Here is a 21,585-nt window from a genome sequence, read left to right as displayed (position 1 = left end):
TCTATTACCATCTCTGAGTTCTATGCACATCATTAGATCCATTTTTCAGGCAAACACAGTTCATAATCAACTGATAATTATTAATCTGTATCATTCATTAGTTTTACAAACACTGATTAAAATCTGCTCTGTGCAAGTTCTTGCACTAGGTCCTGTGGGATGTGTTTGGGAAATATAAGACAGATATGTTTAATTCATGCCCTCTAGAGCTGTGTTCTAGAAGGAGCAGGAAACACACACAAGTGCATACTCTCTCTCTCTCTCCCTCCTAAGTCCCCAGTAACACATACCTGTAATTAACAAGCAATCTCTGTAAGACTGGGTAAAACCTCTAGGGGCACAATGCCTTAACGTCACATTTTGGGCCCTTCAGAAAGCTCAGTAACTTCCAGGGTTACCTCTAGTTTGGGAGCCTGTCTTCTGAACAAGGGAGACAAACCTGCAATTTGGGGATTTATCACTATGATGAGGGTGAGGGCAGCCCACATCAAATAAACCCACCATAGGAGGAGGCTTCCTGAGGAAGGGCCTCAGCTCTCTTGCTTTTTGGTAGTTTTCTTGACAAAGACAGTCTAAAAAAATGCTGACTGAGGCTATGTTGAATTGCAAGTGTCTTTAACATGACTTTCTACTGCTTGCCATTCACCCAGTTTGTTAGTTGGCAGATTGCTTGCTTCTTGTGATTGCTACATAGGCACCAAATTCATCTCTGACACAAAACATCCCCGTGTGTAAACAAAGGCTAGGGTTGAGCTTGTCTCACCAGAGTGGATGCGATGTCCTCCAGGTTATTTGCCAATGCCAGCCACAGTGGGGGGTTCCCTTTCTCATCCGGCACGGACATGTCCGCTCCTCGGGTGCAGATGGCATCCACTACAAGCGGAAGCTGATTTCTGATGGCCAGCTGAAGGGCTGTCTCTCCATCCTGGGTCCTATTAGGACATGCACACCAAGACCAACATTTGTAGCTGGAGCCAAATTGTCCTTCTGGGTATCCCAGAGGCCAAAATCCGCTGTATCCCTTAAACACGCTTCACTCACATTCATGAATATTTTCAGAGATATTTAACCTGTCAATAGCATCTGTCCCTTCTGCCTTTAAAAAAAAATACAGCCATGCCATCCCGTGTCACGGAGAAGGAACCTGACCAACATCCCAGGTGTTGAAATCTTACTGGTATACAGCTGCTTTTAACAGCATCTAAATAAAAGGCAGCTCCAACCACCCTTTCGACAAAACACTTCTTTCACCCACTCAGTCATTCAGGATCACTTGACACTGAAGGTAAAGATAAACTCTTTTGAAAATACAAAAACAACAAAAGTTTAAGTGTGCATTCCCCCCTCCCCCAAGCCATTTTGATAGGTCATTCGTTGGAATGTTCCTTGTATGATTATATTCGGTTACAGTCCTGCACTTGTACTTTTTCAGAGTCACTGTTTCCCTTCCTTTGTTTAACTAGGAACATGTCCTACAAGCAAGGCTGTGCCTCTGAGCCGTCTCAGTGTGCCCAGCCTACCTGACGTTGATGTCCGCCTGGTGCTCCAGGAGGAACAGCGCGCTCTTGCTGTCCTGCCGCTGCATGGCCATGTGCAGCAGGGTCTGCCCATCCGACATGGTGTCGTTGATGCAAGCGCCAGAGCCCAGCAGCTGGGCTGCAATCGTGTGCATGCCTGGGAAATAAGCCAATTAACATGCACTCAGCTTTCCCCACTTCTTCAACTTCTTCCTACAACCCACACACACACCCTCTCAACCTCAAAGCCAGCAGTTTCCACTGGGCATTACAAACTTAACCCCAACAGAAAGGCTGTCTTACAACCAAATGATTAGCTCCCAGCCCTCCACACACCCCTCCCTCTCTCAGCCCCCTTCTGACAGACGTCTGTCTGCAGATGTCAGCATCCTCTGGCACCATCTTACCTGTCCATAATGCCAGGCCCAGCACAGTCTGGTCTCGGGAATCCTTGAGGCTGAAGTCCGGAATAATTTGCAAGTTGTTGGTGGCATGAAGAGCATTTGCTAAATTTTTTTAAAAGGAAAAGAACACTTGATTTCACCATCCCATGGATCACATTTAAAGTATTTAAGAGAATAAGAGCTTGGCTTCAAACTGACTGGGTAAAATACGATCATTTCTTTACAAAGAGAACTGATAATTCTTGTGCAGGCTGGAAGCCCAGAAATATGATATTCTGGAGCAAAGCTTACAGGAAAAATGAATTAAAAAAATAATAATTTTTATTAAATTTATTGGGATGACATTGGTTAGTAAGCAAATGAATTTTTTTTTTAAGCTTGAAACATTGAATCTTCACAAAAGGAAACCAGACTCTACCATGGAAACACACATTAACTACCTGAATATGGAAAAGAGGATCAAAACAATGCTCCGGCGATATTTTCCTAAAACATAATACCTACTACCTTATAATGCTTGTGAGAACCCAGAAAAGGGCACATTCTACCTAAAGACCCCACTTTCTTCCACAGCACAGTGCTAAAAAGTGCTGGCCGTAACTGGGGTGCAAATTTCAGGACAGGAGAGAGAACGTGAAGGTGACTATTGGAGGGAAACGGGCCTTCCCCCACTGCGGGGTCTTCCCCTGGCCCCTCTGTCACGGTTCACCTGCCAGAGAGGCTCAGAGGCAGATGAGAGGGCTGTCCGCTTACAGAGGAACTGCTGCAAGCAAGGTCAAAGCTTTGCTTGACTACAATGAAATGGCCTGGGAAACAGCCCCAAGTAAGAGAGAGGTAGTCAGAAATTCTAACACCTTAATCCAGGGTGGAATGGGCAGGCCCCATCCTGAAAATGTATACAGTAGCTGGGGGCCAGACTATATGCTTATCTACTTTGACCTGAAAGGATTTTTTGGGTAGGAAACTTCACCAATGCAAGAAACACTAAGTCTGTTAATTAACTACTCAAAACCAGTGTTCAAAGGTCAAAGTGATAGGCAGTGATTCCCAACTACCCACCTTTTTGCTCGAGGATGACAGACACCACATCTGGGTGATCATAGGCGATTGCCATGTGCAGTGGGGTCTGCAGGTAGACACTGCCTACTGAGCTGCTCAGGGACGCAGCCTCCTTTGGCAAAGGCAGAGCTTCCTCCGTCTGCAGGTTTGGGTTGGCACCTTGCTGCAGCAGCTCTGCAGTGAGGTTAGCCAGGCCATGCCGACAGGCTGTGTGCAACGGGGTTTCTCCCTGAACAGAAACACATGGCCCAGATCAGAGCACTTTCAGGCTGGGGGTTACCTTCACAAAGGGACGATGACAGCCTAAGCTGAAACTCACAGCTCTTGGCTCATCCTGTCACCAGCTGACCTCTGTGACTTCTGTCCATTCCCTCTGGTCTCCTCTCCTTCCCCTTCCCCTGCACCATCATCCTTAGTTTCTTCAGTGTCCTCCCAAGCACTCTCCAAACTCCCTGGCTCCACGTCTTCTGCATTTCCAATGACCTGCTTAACCACCCTGCACTTTGTATTTATAATTATTTTGCTAATTATAAAAATAATATAGGACTATTATTAAACAGCCACAGAGGGCCTCCGAATGTCACTAAAATAAGCACTGTAGAAAATGGAAGCACCTCCCAATCACAGCCCCAGAGACAAGCGCCTTCAGGGACCATCACCACTCCTTAACCCCCACCAGCAGGCCTATGCCGCTTCTTTCAACTGATCTATTGACTTCATCCTGAACTCTGATCAAGATCACCTTTCCCCCACTTTTTAAAATCAGAAACATTTTTAATTGGTATTACAGATACTTGATTCAATATTCAAAGGCTACAAGAATACGCAGTGAGAAGTTCCCTCTCATGCCTGGCCCCTACCACCCAATTATCCTCCCCTAAGGAAACCATTATTACTGGTTTCACGTTTCTCTCCTGGGACAGAATATTCACAGAAAGACACACACATACTATGTATGTATGTGTAGTTTAGGATATACCACAAATGCTTAGGAAATGGTTGCTGAATGAATCAATCAAACAATATATGAGGATAAAAGCCTCTATTTCACTCTGGTTTTCTAACCATGTGCATGTATTACTTTGATAAAAGTTGAAAAAAGAATCCATTCCATTCTTTCCTATAAATCTGACACTGCCATTTCTTCCATAGATCAAAACTGCTTCCCGTGGCTGCCCTGTCATACTTACCCACTTGTTTCTGTGGTTGACGTGGGCGCCATTGGTTGCCAGGAAAAGAGCTGCTGCCTCATTTCCTTTTTCAGCTGCCCGCTGTAGTAAGCAATTTCCTAGGAGAAAATGGACATATTCATTCTGCTATTTGCATAAAAATGAGGTCCAGTTCCATGCTGCACCATACCCTGCCCTTGCCCACCACCTTTCACAGCTGAGAAGCTCAGGCAGGAGGAGGTACCACTTAAGTCCACACAGGCAGGATGAGCCTGGGTGGAGCTAAGACTTGGTCTGGAAGTCAGGAGACATTCATTCCTCCCTTGGTTTGCAGTAGCCACTGCACAGCACCAGAGGGAAGTTGTATCTCCTTCCCGGGGCTCGACTAGAACAGTTTCTCAGTAGTAGTGATACTGGCTTTTGGGGCCAGATAATTCTTTGTTGGGAGGGGTCTGTCCTGTACACTGCACAATATTTAGCTGTTTCCCTGGCTTCTGCCCACTAGATGCCAGTAGCATCCCCGACCTTGTTGTGACGATCGAAAATGTCTACAGGTGATGCCAAATGTCCCTGGGGTTGGGGGCTGGGAGGGTGTCATCCATGTCTGAGAAACTTCGCTAGGTGACCATTTTGAAGACATTTTGAGCTTAAGTTCTACCAGAAAATGCTCCTTAAATACTTCAGTTTTATTCCCAGGGCCTTAAATATGCTGGCTCTTGGCTTAGAAATGTTTTGTTCAGCATTATCATTCTTTTCTAAATAAAACAAAATTTTTTTCTTCTTTTCCTCCTTTGAAATGGTTTAGCCCAGAGCAGTGTTTCTCTTTCTATTAAAATACATTTCCTTTATGGATAAACACAAAATCTCATGTTCTATGTCTATGTTATTTGAAAACTCAAATTAAATTAAATACCAGGGTGAAAAACAAGATAAAGAAACAGGACAAAGCACTGCTTTGTTTTCATACCATTTTTTCCTTTTCTCTCAAAGAAAGTGATTCCACCCCTAGTTGAGAGCCATTTCAATTTAGAGACTCCCAATAAAAGTCCCATTTTCACTTCTGTCACCATTGTGGTGTACACAGAACATACATCATACACAGGTTTTCCCGCTTTCCGAAAGCAGGGATTTCCTATGAAACCTTTGTAAGCCCAAAGGGCCTACAGTGAAAAAGCAATTACCACTAATTTATATGGAAAACATTTTAAGCATTCCCAGACTTAACCCCCTCCTCTGCCAAATAACCTACCAAATCATACCTCATAACACACAAAGCCTAAATAAAACATTAACAGAGTAAAAGCAGTGCCCCACTTGCTGCCAGGGTACATGCTGCCTCACTGTAACAGAGGCTAAACACTAATTTTGCTTTTTGCCTTTTTTCGTAAAAGTGAAAATCCTCTTTGGATTTCTTCCAATAGCAAAACAGGTACTAATGTAGGTCTTTTGTAAAAGTGAAGTGGCACAAGGCAACCTTGAAAAGCAGGGGCTTACCTGCTGTACCTCCCTATAGAACAAAAAAACTGCAACTGTTAAAACATCATTGAAATGTGTAAAAACAGTGGTCTAAGGTTAATTCGAGCATAATAAAAACTGGAACAAGGAAAAATAATCCTGAATTTGAATTTAAAACTCCCAAGTATATAATGTAAAACAGACAGAACCAGCAATAAAAATGGACAAATTCATAATCACAGTGAAAATTTTTAATGTGCCTCCCAGAAACTGACAGGTTAAGCAGTCCAAAAGTTAATAAATTAATGAGTAAGATTTAAACAGCATAACAAACAAGCTTGATTTAATGGACATAAACAGAGAACGCTGCATCCTACAATTAAAGAATGCACACTCTTTTCAAGTACATGTCAAGCTTTTATAAAAACTGGATGTGTAAGAGTATATATTCAATCCTAAATGTCAAAGAAATTAGAAATCGGTAACATTATGGCAATAACAAATATATAGTTGTAAATTAAAAGCAATTTAGTAACAATCTCACTTCCAGAGGGTCTTTAGTATAAAACACAGCTCTTCCTGTACTCCCTGTCCTGTAGCTTTTTACCATTGCCTTTAGCTTTTATGTCACCCAGAGGGATGGTTTCATTTGATCTTTATTTAAATGTTAACTTCTTTCAGGGAAAGAGCTGTTTAATATCCATCTTTTTATGGCCAATTCCCCTCGTCAGTGGCACATACCCAGCTTTTATACATTGCTAGTACTCAATACTGAATTATATGGAATCCCTCTTCTTAAAACACCTCCATGTTTTATTTAGTCAGGTCAAAGATATATTCACATTAAAACAGGGGCTCTCAGTGTGGTGTATGGATTCCTGGGGGTATCTGAGAGTCTTTCAGAGGGCCCATGAGGTCAAACTGTTTTCATAATAATACGTGATGTATTTGCTTTCCCCCACTATGCTGATAATTGCACTGATGGTGCAAAAGCAATGGTGGATCAAAATGGGGAGCCTTAACATAAATCAAGGCAGGGGCCCCAAAATGCAATAGTAGTCCCTGTAATCTTCACCACCATGCACCCAGTCAAAAAAAGCCAGTTTCACTAAGGAGGTCCTTGAAAAGCAGTAAAAATTACTAGCTTTATTAAATCGCTTTATTAAATCTCAACACTGAACACGTTTTTAAAATTGTGTGACAAAATAAGAAGTATGCATAAGGCCACATTTGCCGTGTAGCAAAGTGCAATAGTTGTCCCAAGGAAAAGCACTTGTGTCACTGTTTAAACTGCACGCTGAATTAGCAGCTTCTTGCATGAAACACTGTTATTACTTGAAAGAATGGCTGATGAACTGTGGTATTCAAACTTGAGTATTTGGCAGACATTTTCTTGAAAATGAACATAGTGAGCCTGCCTCTTTAAGAAAAACAATTTGTACCAAATGATAAAATTTGATCTTGAAAGTGAAAATTAGAATTTGGAAAACTTTTATATGCAACTGTAAGCTTGACAGCTTCTCAATACTGAAAGACTTTTCTGGTGAAATCAGAAGTGATACTAGTAAACATGATTCTAGAATAAAATGAACATTTGAAAGATCTGCAGTACTCCAGTGAATCAATATTTTCCAAATGACTAAGGCATGATGTTACAGAATCATGCATGGAGAAAAGATCCATTCAAAGCACAAACGGCCATGGATTTTAATATAACGAAGTATAAAAAGTATAAAAAAACCATATCTGAAACTGATATGGTTTCAGATTCCACATTGCAACTAATCATAAAGAAACTATTATGTGATGAATTTTGCCTGCTGGAGTATTAAAGAACTATATTCACAATTATCTGAAAAGGCTCTTAAAATACACCTCCCTTTTCTAGCTACATAACTGTGTGAGGGTATATTTTCTTCATATACTTTAACCAAAACAACATATCTCAAAAGTTTGAATACAGATGCAGATATAAGGAACCAGTCACTCTTCCAATGAAATTTTGTTGTGAAAGTTATTCTTCATAAAAGATTTTATATGCTAACGTAAGATGATGTATTAAAATTATTAATACATCTTTTCAAAATCTGTTTTAATTTTTAACATGGTAAACATCAGAGATATAATCCGCCAAAACAAAAGTTATTTGGAATGTAATTTTTAAGACGGTAAAAGGGGCTCTGAATCCAAAAAGTCTGAAACTTGCTGCATTAAATAAAGTGTTTCAGCTTAAAGGCTTTAACTTGCAGTCTGCTAAATTTTTTGAAGCACACGTTAAAGAAAAAAAATAATAACTCGGACTTTTACTCTAGTTAAAATTGAACACAAAATACTTGTAATAATAGCATGTCATCCAGTTTCTCAATTGTTGGTAAAACGCTGACACATTATTTCAATGGAGCCTCCAGACTTCGCAGTGGCTCTTATGGGTCCATGCTTTACCTGTTATTGTATCAGGTGCGTTGGTGTTGCTGCCACGCTGAATGAGTCTGGCTGCAAAGCTGTTTTCGTCAAACGAAGTCCCGTTGACGACAGGTTGGTCTTCGAACGGGTTTACGGACTGGTCGGATGACACAGTGATGTACTGCACTGCGAGCCACAGCGCTGTGCTGCCTTCATGGTCTTTCAGTTCTAGATCTAATCTGAAACAAGGAAGCAACGTGAACAGCAAATATCTCCTTCAGACACTGCACTGCCGACAGCCTCATTCTTTCTCTTTATGCTTTAGAATGATCATTTTAAAATTCTATTTTTACACAGTAAAATTTATAACACTAAAAGACATTTAAAAGAATTATTTTTCACTCACAATCCCACCCTCACAACTGCCTTTTCATTTCTCCATGTCTCCCTACGTACTGTTTACACTGCAGCAACTGATTGAACACGTATTCATTCCTGGCCATGATGGACAAGTGTAGGGGAGTCCTGCAGGGTAAACAAGAAGAGGTGTCAGTCAGGACCGGCCCAATTACTCACAGCAGGAGGCGACTAGAATCCTACACAGAATCACCATCCACAAGAAATTCCACATTGCTACATCAGTGTCTTTTTCCACCCTGGCAAACAGTTTTCCAAAACCATCACCAAGTATCAAAGGATAAAAATGGGTTTGCTTATATGTTACCATTTATTCAGTGGCCAGAAGGACAAGAATCAATAAAAAAAAAGAGATATAAAATATTTCCAATTAAATACTGACCTTTACTGATTGTGTATATATATATATACTCATGTTTTTTAAACAGCAGTTTCTATCACAGGTACGCATATTTTCCCCTACAATCCTCTGCAATTCTGAAAAGAACTATTTCTTTCCATAATTCTCTGTTATAGTCAAACACATTTAGAGTGGAAACAGGCAGGAAATGATTAAAGTGGCATTTAACCCCTCTTCACTGCTTTTATTTAGCCCTCAAGGATTCTGAAAGAGACGGCCACTGCAGAGCACAGGGACCCCCAGGCTGGCAACTATCTCAGAGGTACAGACTGCCAGAGTTTACTGATGGCGGGGGGAGGGTGGAGAGGAATCAGCAGGAAAAAAAAAGGATGTAATCATTCTGGGTAATAAAGTTATTACCACATGATATTGAGAGTTCATGGAGATCCATCTTATTAAGTATTTTATCCATCACACAAATCTATCTTCCTATTCTGACAACTTAATCAGAACTCTTGTTTTTCTGAGAGGGTTTTCAAAGTGTAAAATACTGAACTGCTATGATGAAAAGTGAGTCCAACTTACGGTTGGTGATTCAGGTGGATTCACTCCCCCTCAGTGCCTCCTACGCTGCTATCTCAAACACAAGCAGCCCTTTCTTAGATTCTAAACCATAAGGAAACCTCAACTACACATTTCTGGGAAGGGGACAAAAGGAGCACGACACTGCTGTCAAATATGCAAAGGGCTGTACTGTGGAAGGCTGCACACTGCGCCGATAGAATTGTCTAAAGTAGGAGTATTTACAAGAAGGTAGAAGTGGGTTTAACACAGAGAATTTCCCAACTATTAGAAATAGTTGCTTTATCCGAGCAACTCTAACAAAGGTGCTGGAACAAGGTTACCTTGGAGGAGCTGGACTAGATGAGCACTCTGAAGATGACAGAAATTGCTTAAAAATCCAAGGACCTCAGTTGCTCAGGATGGAAATGGTTTTCGCAAATGCCTCTGGCCTCAGTTGTGCCTCTCATTTGTGTAACAAATCAATGTTTGTGATTTCAATAAAAACAGACTGAATAATGCAGAATGAAAGAACATGAAGTCCCTGCCTGCCAGTTACGTGCCACCGTGAAACAACATTCTGGGAATGGCCCTAAGAGCAGCAACGTACCTGCCCTTGCTGTCCTGCATGTTGGGGTTGGCACCAGCTTGCAGCAGAGCCTCTGCAATCTGTGCCATTGCAGACATCACACTTGCTGAGTGTTTCTTTGAACTGTATGATGCCACCAGGTGCAACGGTGTCTCCTGGGCACCCAAGGTAGCAGCACTGACAAGGGCCCCGTTCTTAATGAGGAAAGTGGAAGCGAAGAGATCTCCTTGAAAAGAAATAACAGGAGAAGTGGTCACATGTAACAACACCCAGGGCAAGCTATTCTGGCCAATGTTTCCTCAAAAAGTCACCAGTCAATAACTGCAATAACTGCAGACGAAGAGGGACAACTGGATGTGTCTGAAGTGGAACCTTTTGGGACACCAAAGTGGAAACTCATGGAGTTACACACTCATTTCAAAAGGCTTCATTCAGTTTCTGACTACCTGTGACCTGTCCTGACCCCTCACCTCTGTATCACTTCCCTATTTAAATACACCAGGCTTCTACCCTTCAAAGTCCTCTTCTGGTCATCAACTCTCAAAAAGCATTCTGAGATTTCTTCCAACACAATTTATCCCCCTCTCTCACTTCCTTACCATAGTCTGTACCTGAGGGACACGTACCTCCAACATGCTGCACCTGCATACAGGTTCCTGTTCGGAGTAAGGCCATGTCTGATTTATTTACCATCATTACGAAGAGTCTTTTTTTTTCTCAATCTCATTACATACAAACATAAGTCTTAGCAAGAAGTTTACAAGTGAATATTTGAACAAAGAATCTGTACATATAACTAGTTACAAAAAGAATTTACTTTGTAAATTAACTGGCTGTAAATACAAAACTTCTTTCTAAGTGCCTTCCATTGCCTTAACTCCTAGAGTATTACATGCAGAAGAGTCTAACTAGGACTATTTACAAATACCAAAGTAAGACTGAGTAATTACATAAAGCGCAATAATTTCAACAGCTGAAACCACCATCTTTGACTATTTAGCTCTGTATGAGGGGAAAAACCTACCCTGACATATTGACAGAAGGCCGACAGTTAAGTTTACATAAAGATATTAAAGGTATACAATTCTGAAATTACTTTGTCATATACCAGCAAAGAAAAGCTGACTCTAGATTGGTTCTGTGAATACATGGTTAAATTCAGAACCAAGCAATCTGACAAGTGGAAATTTCATGTTAAAAACACTTGTGGAAAACTAGTTAAAGTATACTTGTCAAGTTAATATGGAGGATGACAGGGATTAAGCAATTAACTTTGTTGTAAGATTACTTAAAGTTCACTATTCCTTGGATTTAGTTCCATTTAAATTAAAACATGCAAACAGTCACTATACATAAAATTAACATTTAAGAAAAAAAGGCAAGAATAACAATGCATCATTAAGATAATAAACTAGTAACGGAGAAATCATCCAGTTATAAATGCACAATGCATGCCTGAGACATTCTGCCTAGCTCGGTGGAAGCAATTATTTCTTTCAGTGGCCTCCAGGTAGTGTCAATTAGCTCATAACTGGGAAGTCTTTCAAATTAAACTCATCCGCCCCTTGTCTAACTTTAGTGGGTGTGCCAGAAAGCATATCTAAGTCATCCCAAGAGCCCATCTGGGATTCAAAGGTACTTTCTGTAGATTCTGTTTCCATTTCACCAAGGTTTATTTATACCAGATAAATTTCTTGCAAATCACATCCTTCTTTAGCTGGCAGATACCCAAAATGCAGAGCAATCTCCTAGGCTGATTTGTGGGTCCCATGATCGTTGATTGTACTTTTTAAATTTGTTGGCGGTCTTGTTGGAATGAATGCCAAGTTGTTAAAGGGGTCTTGGAACTTCTTTACTCTATCGATCACCAACAATAGTGTTCTTTCCATGGTTGCTCTGTTTTGTCTTTGCATCAGGACACCTTCATCTGTTTCTAATTCTGTCCATATCATAGATGCACTCTCCTTTGAACCACAACTTCCAGATGATGATTTTCTCTTGAAGTCACTTATGAGGAGCTTTCTTTTACATCTTGCAACATTATTTCATCTTCAACTATACTTCTACAGCCTAGACATCTGGAAGGGGGCTTAGGATTTCAGGAATGGCAAAGCTCTCAAGTTTGTTATCTATATTCCTATACTCATTTTCATTTGAATATATTGGTTTCATCTGATCTTCAGTAGATACGGAATTTCAAAATCATCTGGTTTTCAACATTTCCCCAAGTACTCCGTGCTTCCTTCTAAGGGACCACGTTGCTGGAGAATGAAAGCTCTGGCAGTGAGGTGGCTAGGCTACCACAGGCCCCTTAGATGCTGATGGGTCCATGTCTGATTTACTTTCCTATCCATCACTGTCTTATGTAAAAGAGGCACCAGGGAAATGTTTGGGAAGAAAAAGGATTGACTGGCCAACGCTATTAGGTTCCACTTTAACACACAGGCTCTAATTCCAATCAGTTATGACTTTAGATACCTGAACACTTCTCTAACCAACCCCTTCTGAAATGTTTTCATTCTTCTGCCCCCATTTTTTTCTTAAGGGTGGGAGAAGGTACAATCTTTACCAACATCACGTGCAAATGACCAAAGCTTAGATTTCTTTACAAATGGATGTCTGTAGAGCTCTGAAAGCAAAAGGTAACATGCATCATCAGGGGGCTAGGCTGGGTCAGGTCTTTGCTATCTACCCATATATACATACATACACATGGTGGGGTTCTTAGTAGGGTCCTAATGTGTAGTGTGAACAAACCCCACAGAGATTCAGTCTAGGAGAGAATAGGTAAAAACAATACATTAGCAATAGATTAAAGTATCGTAGAGAAAGACACATATTCTGGAAGTGGGAAGAAAATTTAGAGTTATTAGAACAAAGAGCCTTAAAATGAAAAGTCTGATATATAAGTTACTAGGGTATTACTATAATGACTTGTCCACATAAAAATATTCCTAACAACACAGTTAACATTAAAAAAAAAAATCCATGTGCAATTTTTCTTTCAACACAGCTTCCTGACACAAGTTTTATTCAGGCAACAAACAGCCAGTAACTTTCATTATTTAATTAATACAAAGTATCTCATGCTGCTCCAGTTGGTGGGATCGCCTGCAAATCTACTACAAACGATAGGAACATCCTATTTAATAAACCCACTGATTGATGTTATTAAAGAAAATAATCACAAAAACAACTAGATTTTTTTAAAAAGCAAGGATTCACCTTCTTGCCCAGATCCGGCTAATCAGAGGAGATGGCATCCTTCCGGCCATATGTATACCTCCTGTGGACTCACCCACAGACTCTGGTTGCCCATTTCATTATCCATACAAACTGATTGGTGTACTTGGTTATTAGAATGACCACTGACGATCCTGTTTATAGATTCTAACGTTGTGTCTAGAATTAGTGTTATATTTCCTACATGAAAGATTTTCAATTATAATAAACTTAAGATTAACAGTTAAATTTAAGTATGTTACTCAATTTAATCATTTGGGAAGGTCGACAGACTGACAGCTCAAGTTGAGGAAGGAAAAGTGAAAAACCTCCTCCAGGAATTGGAACTAGTTGCGGCATTCCAACACTGGGCAAGGGAGGTCTGTGGGCCGACCCTTCCTCAGGGTGGTCACTGTATGACGCGTGCTATGAACAGTGTTTGTCATTCTCCCCACACCTTTCCAGATAAGGAAAAGGGGACTTGAGTGGTTAAGTGACTTGTTCATGATCACAGAATAAGTGGAGGAGCCGGATTATAACCTTGGTCCTGTCCAGCTCCCAAACCAGTCTCTGTCCACCACTCCGTGCCACAGTCTCCAAAGGTAGCAACAACCCAGTTTATCACACCCACACTGTAATCCACAGGCTTGCAGGCAACCGATCAATTCAGAGTGGAAGATTAAATTGTCTGACAACAAGCATCAAAAATGTATCACCAATTCTTGGCAATTCTTGTCACTAAGCAATCACCAAAATATTTAATAACTCATCAAAGATGTTTCTTCATCGCACAAAGGAATTTAACTCCCTAAGAGGAAAGAAACAGAATTCTGAGATTGTTTTTTTAGTAACAAGTCTATTTGTTTCCAAAATAAACATCTCAGACACTGAACAGCATTGGGAAAGAATAATTCCCTATGTGGTGGAAACTTTCCCCACTGAACACACAGCCAGCACTAAGCACCCAATGGCTTTGTACAACAGAGTGATGCTTGGGAAAAATGCATCTGCTCTTGACACTGACGTATTCTACGGATTTCCTTTCCAGTGATGAGCAAAATTTTCCTCTCCATGAGCCAGCAAGCTTAACACTCTAACACATGGCTTAGAGAGATATTTATATTATTAAAATCTTTGCCCAAAAAGGGCAAAGCCACAGTTGCAATAGAACCATATTTGAAGTAACTACATTCCACCAACTGGGAGCAACTTGTGAATGTGAATGGCGAAAGTGTAGCAGAGACAATAACAGTATAATAATGCATGACTGGAAGGGTAAATATACATGATTAAGATGGGGGGAAACCAGTATATTCTGTCTTTGATGTCCACATGTAAACAAAAAAGGGACCACGGCCAAGTACTTCAATCAAGTCATCTCTCCCTCTACAAAATTAAGGCTTCGGCATGTTTGAAAGCTTTCATTCCATCCTGGAACTCGACCTCTGTATAGCTTCCCACTCTGTCAAAAATGACTACTACAGAGTAGAGTCAGCCAGGATCCATTTGAGGCTTAAGAATTAATAAGGCCATGGGAAAAATAAAACAAAATGAAACAGAAGACATGTACGTTTTTCCTCCTCAAAAAGTAAATTCATTAAGATTAAAATGTCTTGATCTTCATTGTACCACTTCCATATTCTTCCTACTACTACTGACTATGTACTCAAAATATCGTACAATTTCATAGAACTTTTCTAAAACAAAAGGAAACTATCACTTTGCCATGACAGACAAGAAGTATGGTCTGTAAAAGTGACAACTCTGAACCCAAGAGTATGTTTAAATATTTGTGGTTTTGATACTTGCCCTTTCTTACAGTAAACAATACCAGTAGAGTCTTCCTAGCACAATTCCTGGAGAAAGTGATACATTGAAGGAGCAAACACATCCATTGTTGACAAGTAAAAGGTCCTTCTCCTGCAAGTACCGTCTCTCCAGCCTTTCTTCTGGGGCCCTGTTGATGCCATGAAAAGCCTAACCAACGAGGCACAGGCAACAGCTCTTCAGCCCCTCCCTGACCTAATGATCACAAATTCTAAATCACGGAGCCTGTGAATACAGACTCAAGACCTTTGAGAATCTGCAGTACAGGATGAGAGAGTCTTTAAAAATTACCTGGATAGAAGTAAAATCGCCCTCAGAGGAGAATATAAAATCCACTTGTTCCTACCTCTTTGGATTCCTTTATGTAACAAGCTCCAGCCCTTCTTGTCCACCATGTCCACATCAGCTTTGTGACTAACCAGCGTGGTGGCAATGCTCTCTAGTTGTCGCGAAAGAGCAAGGTCTAAAGCAAGGTCTCCATTATGATCCAATTCGTTCAGCTTCCCAGGCAGCTGCACAGATAAATTTGTAAATAAGCACCCAACCAATCGCGACCCCGCTGATTTTTATCTCTCCCGCCTTGACTCTTAAATGTCATCTCTTATGCAAATGTCAAATTTTAATGCTGTAACACTGCTTACTCCCCAAATTCCAATGAATTCACACACTTCCCTCAGGCCTCCTCAGGGCACGTACCTTTCAGGGAGCACAGAATTGATGGGGATCATAAAGTGGACGCAAACACCCAGAAGACAATACCAAGGGGGAGATGCAGACAGTGGGTCAGGAATACAAGTGCCAGGGAGCCTGATGGGAAACAGCTAACGTTTTCATAAAAGACTGTGGCTTCACTACTTAATTCCTCTAGCACTTTAATGTCTCTCCCACACACTGGACACCCAGGATAAAACACTACTTTCCCATCTGTCAAAAGCAACTGCATTTCTTTCTTTTTTCTTTTTTTTTTTTTTTTAAGATTTTATTGAGGGAATTGGGAGAGGGGAACAGTGTTGGGAAATCGGGGAAGGGGAACAGACAAGTTGCTGTCCTTTTGTTCTTCAGTCTAGTTGTGGAGGACGTTGCTTCACTGGCCCATGTTGGTATTATCATTGCGCTCTTCCTGGGTGAGGCAGATGGGTCGCCAGCCTCTGGACGGCCGCTCATGGCGACTGCCGGCCACACACGATAGCTTATGGCAGCCCACTACAGCAGGGGCTGCAGCCTATGCCATCGCCAGCGACTCCTGGCAGCCCAGCTCCAGGTCGAGCTGTTGTTCACCATCTTAGCTGTAGAGGGCGCAGTGTCACTGGCCCCATGTGGGATCTGAACGAGGGGCCCCGCTGCTCAGAGCTGGCGTCCGAAGCCAACTCTTAATCAACACGCCACTCGGCTGGCCTGCAACTGCATTTCTTCTAAGGCAATGTGGTAGGCAGAACAATAGTTCTCAGAGATGTCGGTGTCCTAATCCCCAGAACCTATGACTATGTCACCTTACAGGATGAAAGGCCCTTTGCAGATATGACTAAGGTTAAGGATCTTGAGATGGAGAAGAGTATCCTGGATTATCCAAGAGGGCCCAGTCTATCTAATCACATGAGTCCCTACAAGTGAAAGAGGGAAAGAAGAGCAGGTCGAAGAGACAAACACTCTTCCCCATGATAATCCAGAGGCCTGATCCTTCTAAATGTCACCCAAAACTAGGCCGCTTGAAGTTTCCAGTGACATGGGAAGAACTTGATCCTCCAGGATTGGCTTTTAAATGGAGGAAGGGGGCCAATGTGGCAGCCTCCAAAAGCTGAGAACAGCCCTTAGCTTACAGCCAGCAAGAAAATAAGGACATTGCTGCTATAACCACAAGTCACTGAATTCTGCCAACAACCCAAACGAGCAAGAAATGGATTCTCCCCCTAGAGCCTCCAGAAAGGAACACGGCCTGCTGACACCTTAATTTTAGACAGGTGATGCCTGTACTGGACTTCCAACCCACAAAACTGTAAGATAATACATTGTGCTGTTTTAAGCCACTGGGTTTGTGTTAATTTCTTACAGTAGCAAAAGAAAACGGAAACAGATTTTGGGTTTTGCTGCAACGACTACCTACAAATGTGGGAGTGGCTCTGGAATTGGGCAATGGGCAGAGGCTGGAAGGATTCTGAGAAGCACGACAGGAAAAGTTCAGACTGCCTTGAACAAACTACTAGTAGAAATACTGCATTAAAGACTGTGCCAGTTAACGGCTCAGAAGGAAGTGAGGGGCATTACAGAGAAAAACAAGTTTAGTGTAGTTTGGGGAAAAGGCAAGAAAAATGGAGAAAACAGCTCAGTACCTGTGAATCCATTTCAATTAGATAAAGGAACACCACGTCTTCTCTCTCCACTTTGATAGCTTTATGCAGTGGGTACTCAGTCTTGGATTTGATCATTTTGTACAATAACTGAGCACTCATGCTGCTGAAGTCCTCCTTTCGTAAGTCATCCTAAGGATTAAAAAGATAGTGAAAAGCAGAAGAGATTCGAAGCACCAACAATAACAACAACTGACATTTACTAAGAATCCCTTAGAATGTGCCTGGCCCTACTTTAAAGGGCTTAACATTTTCCAACTCATTTAATCCTCACAAAAGCCCTATGAGGTAGGTACTGTTATCATCCCCATCTTACAGATGAAGACAGTAAAGCGTAAAGAGGCTAAATAACTCGCCCAAGTTCACACAGTGATAAATGGCCGAGCCAGGAGGTCCAGCCCCCAAGCCTGCACTCTTTGCTACAGCACTGCTGGCCTCTCGGTGAGAAGGTAAAGCACAGGCAACACTGACATCCAACAAGGACGCAGCCACCAGGAGCCCTTCAAAGAGGACAGAGTCGCCCCTCCACCCCACGGAGGTGGCAATTACAGAATTAATCGGAACTTGCACAAACATTTCACTCCACCGAGTCACAGTTGGTTTCTAGTATTGCAGGTCTCTAAATTTTTACCTATTTTAGCAGAAACATTACCATTTGTTTCAATTCTTTAAAATCCAGTTCTTTTAGACACTTTTGCTCACAGCTGTTGAATATCAAACGTTCACAGAAACTAGGTTGTAAAACATAGCACCAGCCATGATTAAAAAAAAAAAAAGCAAACCAGACAACATAGCAAAGAAATGTAAAAACTGTTCTTGATGATGAGAGGTTCCTAAGAAGGGCAGATCTGAACCTAACAGTGCTCTCTCCCCACACGATGGCTCAGAGCCACAGCTTCTGCAGACAGAGGGAGAAAGCAGGTGTACCCGCACCAAGCCTGTGTCTTGATCTGAGCTACCTTCTGCCTTCTACTTTGAAATCAGAACTACAAGACTTTTGGAGCCAAAAAGAATCTCGCAGATCATGTAATGCAACGACTTAACTTTCAATTTTGTAATAAGTGGAAACCAGGCGCCAGAGGTTAACTCTCAATGGATCCGAGTCCCAAGCACAGGTCTTGATTTCCAGGAAGGGTGCTTCACCCTCACTCTCTCTCACTCACCCAATGACTCGCAATAATTTCTGCACAGTAGTTCATCAGGGTGCTGGCATTCAGTTCCTCCGCAGTCTGATAGAAGCGAATACAGTTCCTGACATTCACCAGAGACATGACACCCTTCTCACATCTACAAGAGAATGTTAGCGATGAACAGTATTATTGGGATAAATATATTCATAAATAACAAACCAAAGCAATAATCATGTCCTGACGGCTATGTCCAATAACACTGAAGTGTAAGGTTAAGCAAAGTAGTTAGCAATAAATTAGAGCTGAGCTACCATATTTGAAAAGTACTAGAATTTCATTATGATATTACATTGCTCATTCTGGCCAGAATCAAAATAACCTGTAAATAAACATGTTAGGCACAAGCCCGCAGCTACCTTAAAAGTAATCCCATGAAACTTGCTGATCATATATCCAGGCAACTGTAAACTCCAACACACAGTGGGTCAAATTCAGTCCTTTGATATTTAATCATGGGACACATCTGCAGTTCCCACTAACACAACTCTATTATGCAACCAGTGTGGCTTAGAAGTAGCTTCAAACATGAGGCGCTCTGCCTCAATAAATTAACACCTCCTTAATAGTCCTCCCAAAAGGTGAACTGTTTGGTATGTGAATTATAACTCAATAAAGCTGGTTTAAAAGCCCACTTTAAAAATCTATTATGTATAGGAACAATTAAGAGTCAAACTGGAATATACCAAGGCAGTGAAAAACTGGCTACAATGGATGTCCCATAAAGCCTGGTAACAACACTATTCACAATCACTAATAAGAGAACCCCAACTATATCAGGGAAGACAGGGCTACACACAGACAAGGAGGCACACACCCTGGCTTAGAAGATGCAGTGCTGGGAAGATCCAGGCTTCCACTACCCCAGGATTCCTGGAGACCTCAGCAAGCCTCCACAGAACTGAGGCCAGTGGCATGGTCCTTCCATCTCCCGGGCCTGCGCATCTCTCTACAAACCAGATTCATCTCCAAGGACAGCACAGAGGCCTGATATAGTGTCAGGGGGTATTCCCTGACACCCCACCACTGCCTCCTCTGTCCCTCAGTTCCCCCCCAAAACCCTTTTCTGATCACATGAGCTCTCTGTGCTCCTATATCCTACTTTGTAAAGTAAGGATAATACTTTATATTTCAGAGGTTTTGAGATCTCTGTGTGTTTTTCAAGATAAAGGAAAACTTTGCACAGTATAAGGTAAGTTTGCGGTCCTCAAGGAAGTAGCATTAATTTAATAACTAATATAAGTGGGTTTCAGTTCTATAATAATTAATAACTGATTGGCTAGCAGATAACTTCCAATTTTAACAGGTGAGGTTTAGTTAACACAAGTGGAGAAAGACCATTGGAGTAGGAAATGGGGGGGGGGGGGGAAGGAGTGTCATGAGAAAGACCCTGGAAGCATGAGGAACAAACTTTCAATACCTCACAAATGAAACTTTAGCCTTCGAGCAAGAATAATCTTGGAGTCATTTCTTCATTTAGCAGTAAATGCAGGCATCTGTTTTATTCTAAGACCTATGTTTAAGGGCTTTGTTTTTAAGTAACATAGCTGACTACTTGGTGTAAAGAAGCATCTCCCCCAGGGCACTTTTAAATCAAATTGTTACAATATCTAAATAAGTTACTATAACAAAGTAATAATGTTACATTTTGAGCCTCTGTGGCCTGTACCACTAGTTTCAGCAAACCTGCACCCTACCACAGCGATGTTTGTCAAGTCATTCTGACCTCTGGCTCTGAAATCAGAACATTTCAGAAGAAAAGTTCTCTTTTCTGATACATCAAACTTTCGCCACTTTTACAAGGACAAACATCTGCGATCTTGCCATTCTGACATCCTAACACGTGATATGATCTCAGGGAGCACTGACTCACCTTTGCAGAGCACTTTACAAAGCACTTTTACAGACAATGCTGAGAGTCTGAAAATCCCATTCTCCTGCTTTCTACTGCCAAAAGACACTGCACCAAGATAGTCAACTATGTTTCACAAGGACAGCTGTTTTGCTGCAACTGGCAGACACTTCATTTTCACTAAACTCTGGGATCCCCAGAGTGTCATTCACATTTTGGAGAGGCTATAAATAATAACTGACATGATTTCCACAACTGAAGAACATGTACTTTTATTGTACAATTCAGATTCTCAGTTCATATCTTCTCTTTGAAAAGAAGCAAGGGAGACTACCTTTCCTATGAAGGGATTTTGTTGTTAATACATGTTTTTAATTTTAGAGTACAAAAAGGATACAGATGCACAAAAACAACAAACCTAATTTTAAAAGTACAAAATCAAGGATATATTTAAGTGGCCCACAAACTCCTGTCTAGTTTTGGTATCGATCCCATGTATATGAATATGAGACAGAAAATCATTGAAAACATAAACAACAAAAGGCTAACAGTAGTTGAACTATGAACGACTTAAGTTTTTTTCTTTATGTCATTCTATATTTTCCAAATACCATACACTGAACATGTATTTTATAATCAGGGGAAAAAATAAGCATATTGTCACTTTTTAGCATACACTATTAATTCTTTTTTTAAAGAGTATTTTCCTGATAATACTTACCCAAAAAAAACAAACCCTTCTTTTTCATCAAATTGGTGATTGCATTCCCAAACCACCGAGATCCCTACATCACAAAAATGACCAACACGCACTTCATAATGCACACATTTGTGTCACAGCCCTTTCATGTACTATCTCAAATGTGTAATTTCTCCTGTAAACAGCAGTGGGCACTCTGTGACCTTTTAAAAGCCAACATGTGAATCCACTCCCGGGTCTCTTCCATCCCAGCTCTTAAAGCCCTGACAGATAACTTAATGCCCACATCCAACAATACAAAATTGAGCCTGGTAATGTTGATAGTTATGAAGCCTAATCAGTCAATAAACAACAAGCATTTTAATTAAAGAATCCATTACACAGATTACAATTATCTAAACTACTCCAACTCCAGGGCATTTTTATCAAAACAATTTAATTTACAAGGAAGTTTGACAAAGTCAATAGGGGAAAGCTCAGGAAATCTAAAGAGAGGGAGGGAGGGAGAGAGGGGGAGGGGGGAGAGGGGGAGAGAGAG

General features: G+C 41.2%; 1 protein-coding gene and 1 pseudogene across 1 annotated transcript in view; both read right to left on the bottom strand.

The window, feature by feature from the left end:
• The window catches only part of ANKFY1 (ankyrin repeat and FYVE domain containing 1), a 97,984-nt gene that overhangs the window by 17,746 nt on the left and 58,653 nt on the right, over positions 1 to 21,585 (bottom strand). The window contains exons 5-15 of the mRNA XM_019659839.1: positions 18,472 to 18,595; positions 17,291 to 17,440; positions 15,310 to 15,475; positions 9,936 to 10,140; positions 8,464 to 8,532; positions 8,047 to 8,246; positions 4,171 to 4,268; positions 2,981 to 3,209; positions 1,925 to 2,023; positions 1,521 to 1,674; positions 764 to 932 (exon numbers count right to left, since the gene is read on the bottom strand). Coding sequence (XP_019515384.1) covers positions 764 to 932; positions 1,521 to 1,674; positions 1,925 to 2,023; positions 2,981 to 3,209; positions 4,171 to 4,268; positions 8,047 to 8,246; positions 8,464 to 8,532; positions 9,936 to 10,140; positions 15,310 to 15,475; positions 17,291 to 17,440; positions 18,472 to 18,595 — 1,663 coding nt within the window. The remainder of the gene's footprint in view (positions 1 to 763; positions 933 to 1,520; positions 1,675 to 1,924; positions 2,024 to 2,980; positions 3,210 to 4,170; positions 4,269 to 8,046; positions 8,247 to 8,463; positions 8,533 to 9,935; positions 10,141 to 15,309; positions 15,476 to 17,290; positions 17,441 to 18,471; positions 18,596 to 21,585) is intronic.
• Positions 10,151 to 11,953, bottom strand: LOC109391875 (histone RNA hairpin-binding protein pseudogene; annotated as a pseudogene).

Source organism: Hipposideros armiger, unplaced genomic scaffold (genome assembly GCF_001890085.2).
Source record: "Hipposideros armiger isolate ML-2016 unplaced genomic scaffold, ASM189008v1 scaffold_304, whole genome shotgun sequence".
Classification (NCBI taxonomy): Eukaryota; Metazoa; Chordata; class Mammalia; order Chiroptera; family Hipposideridae; genus Hipposideros; species Hipposideros armiger.
This window is presented reverse-complemented; position numbering and strand designations above follow the sequence as displayed.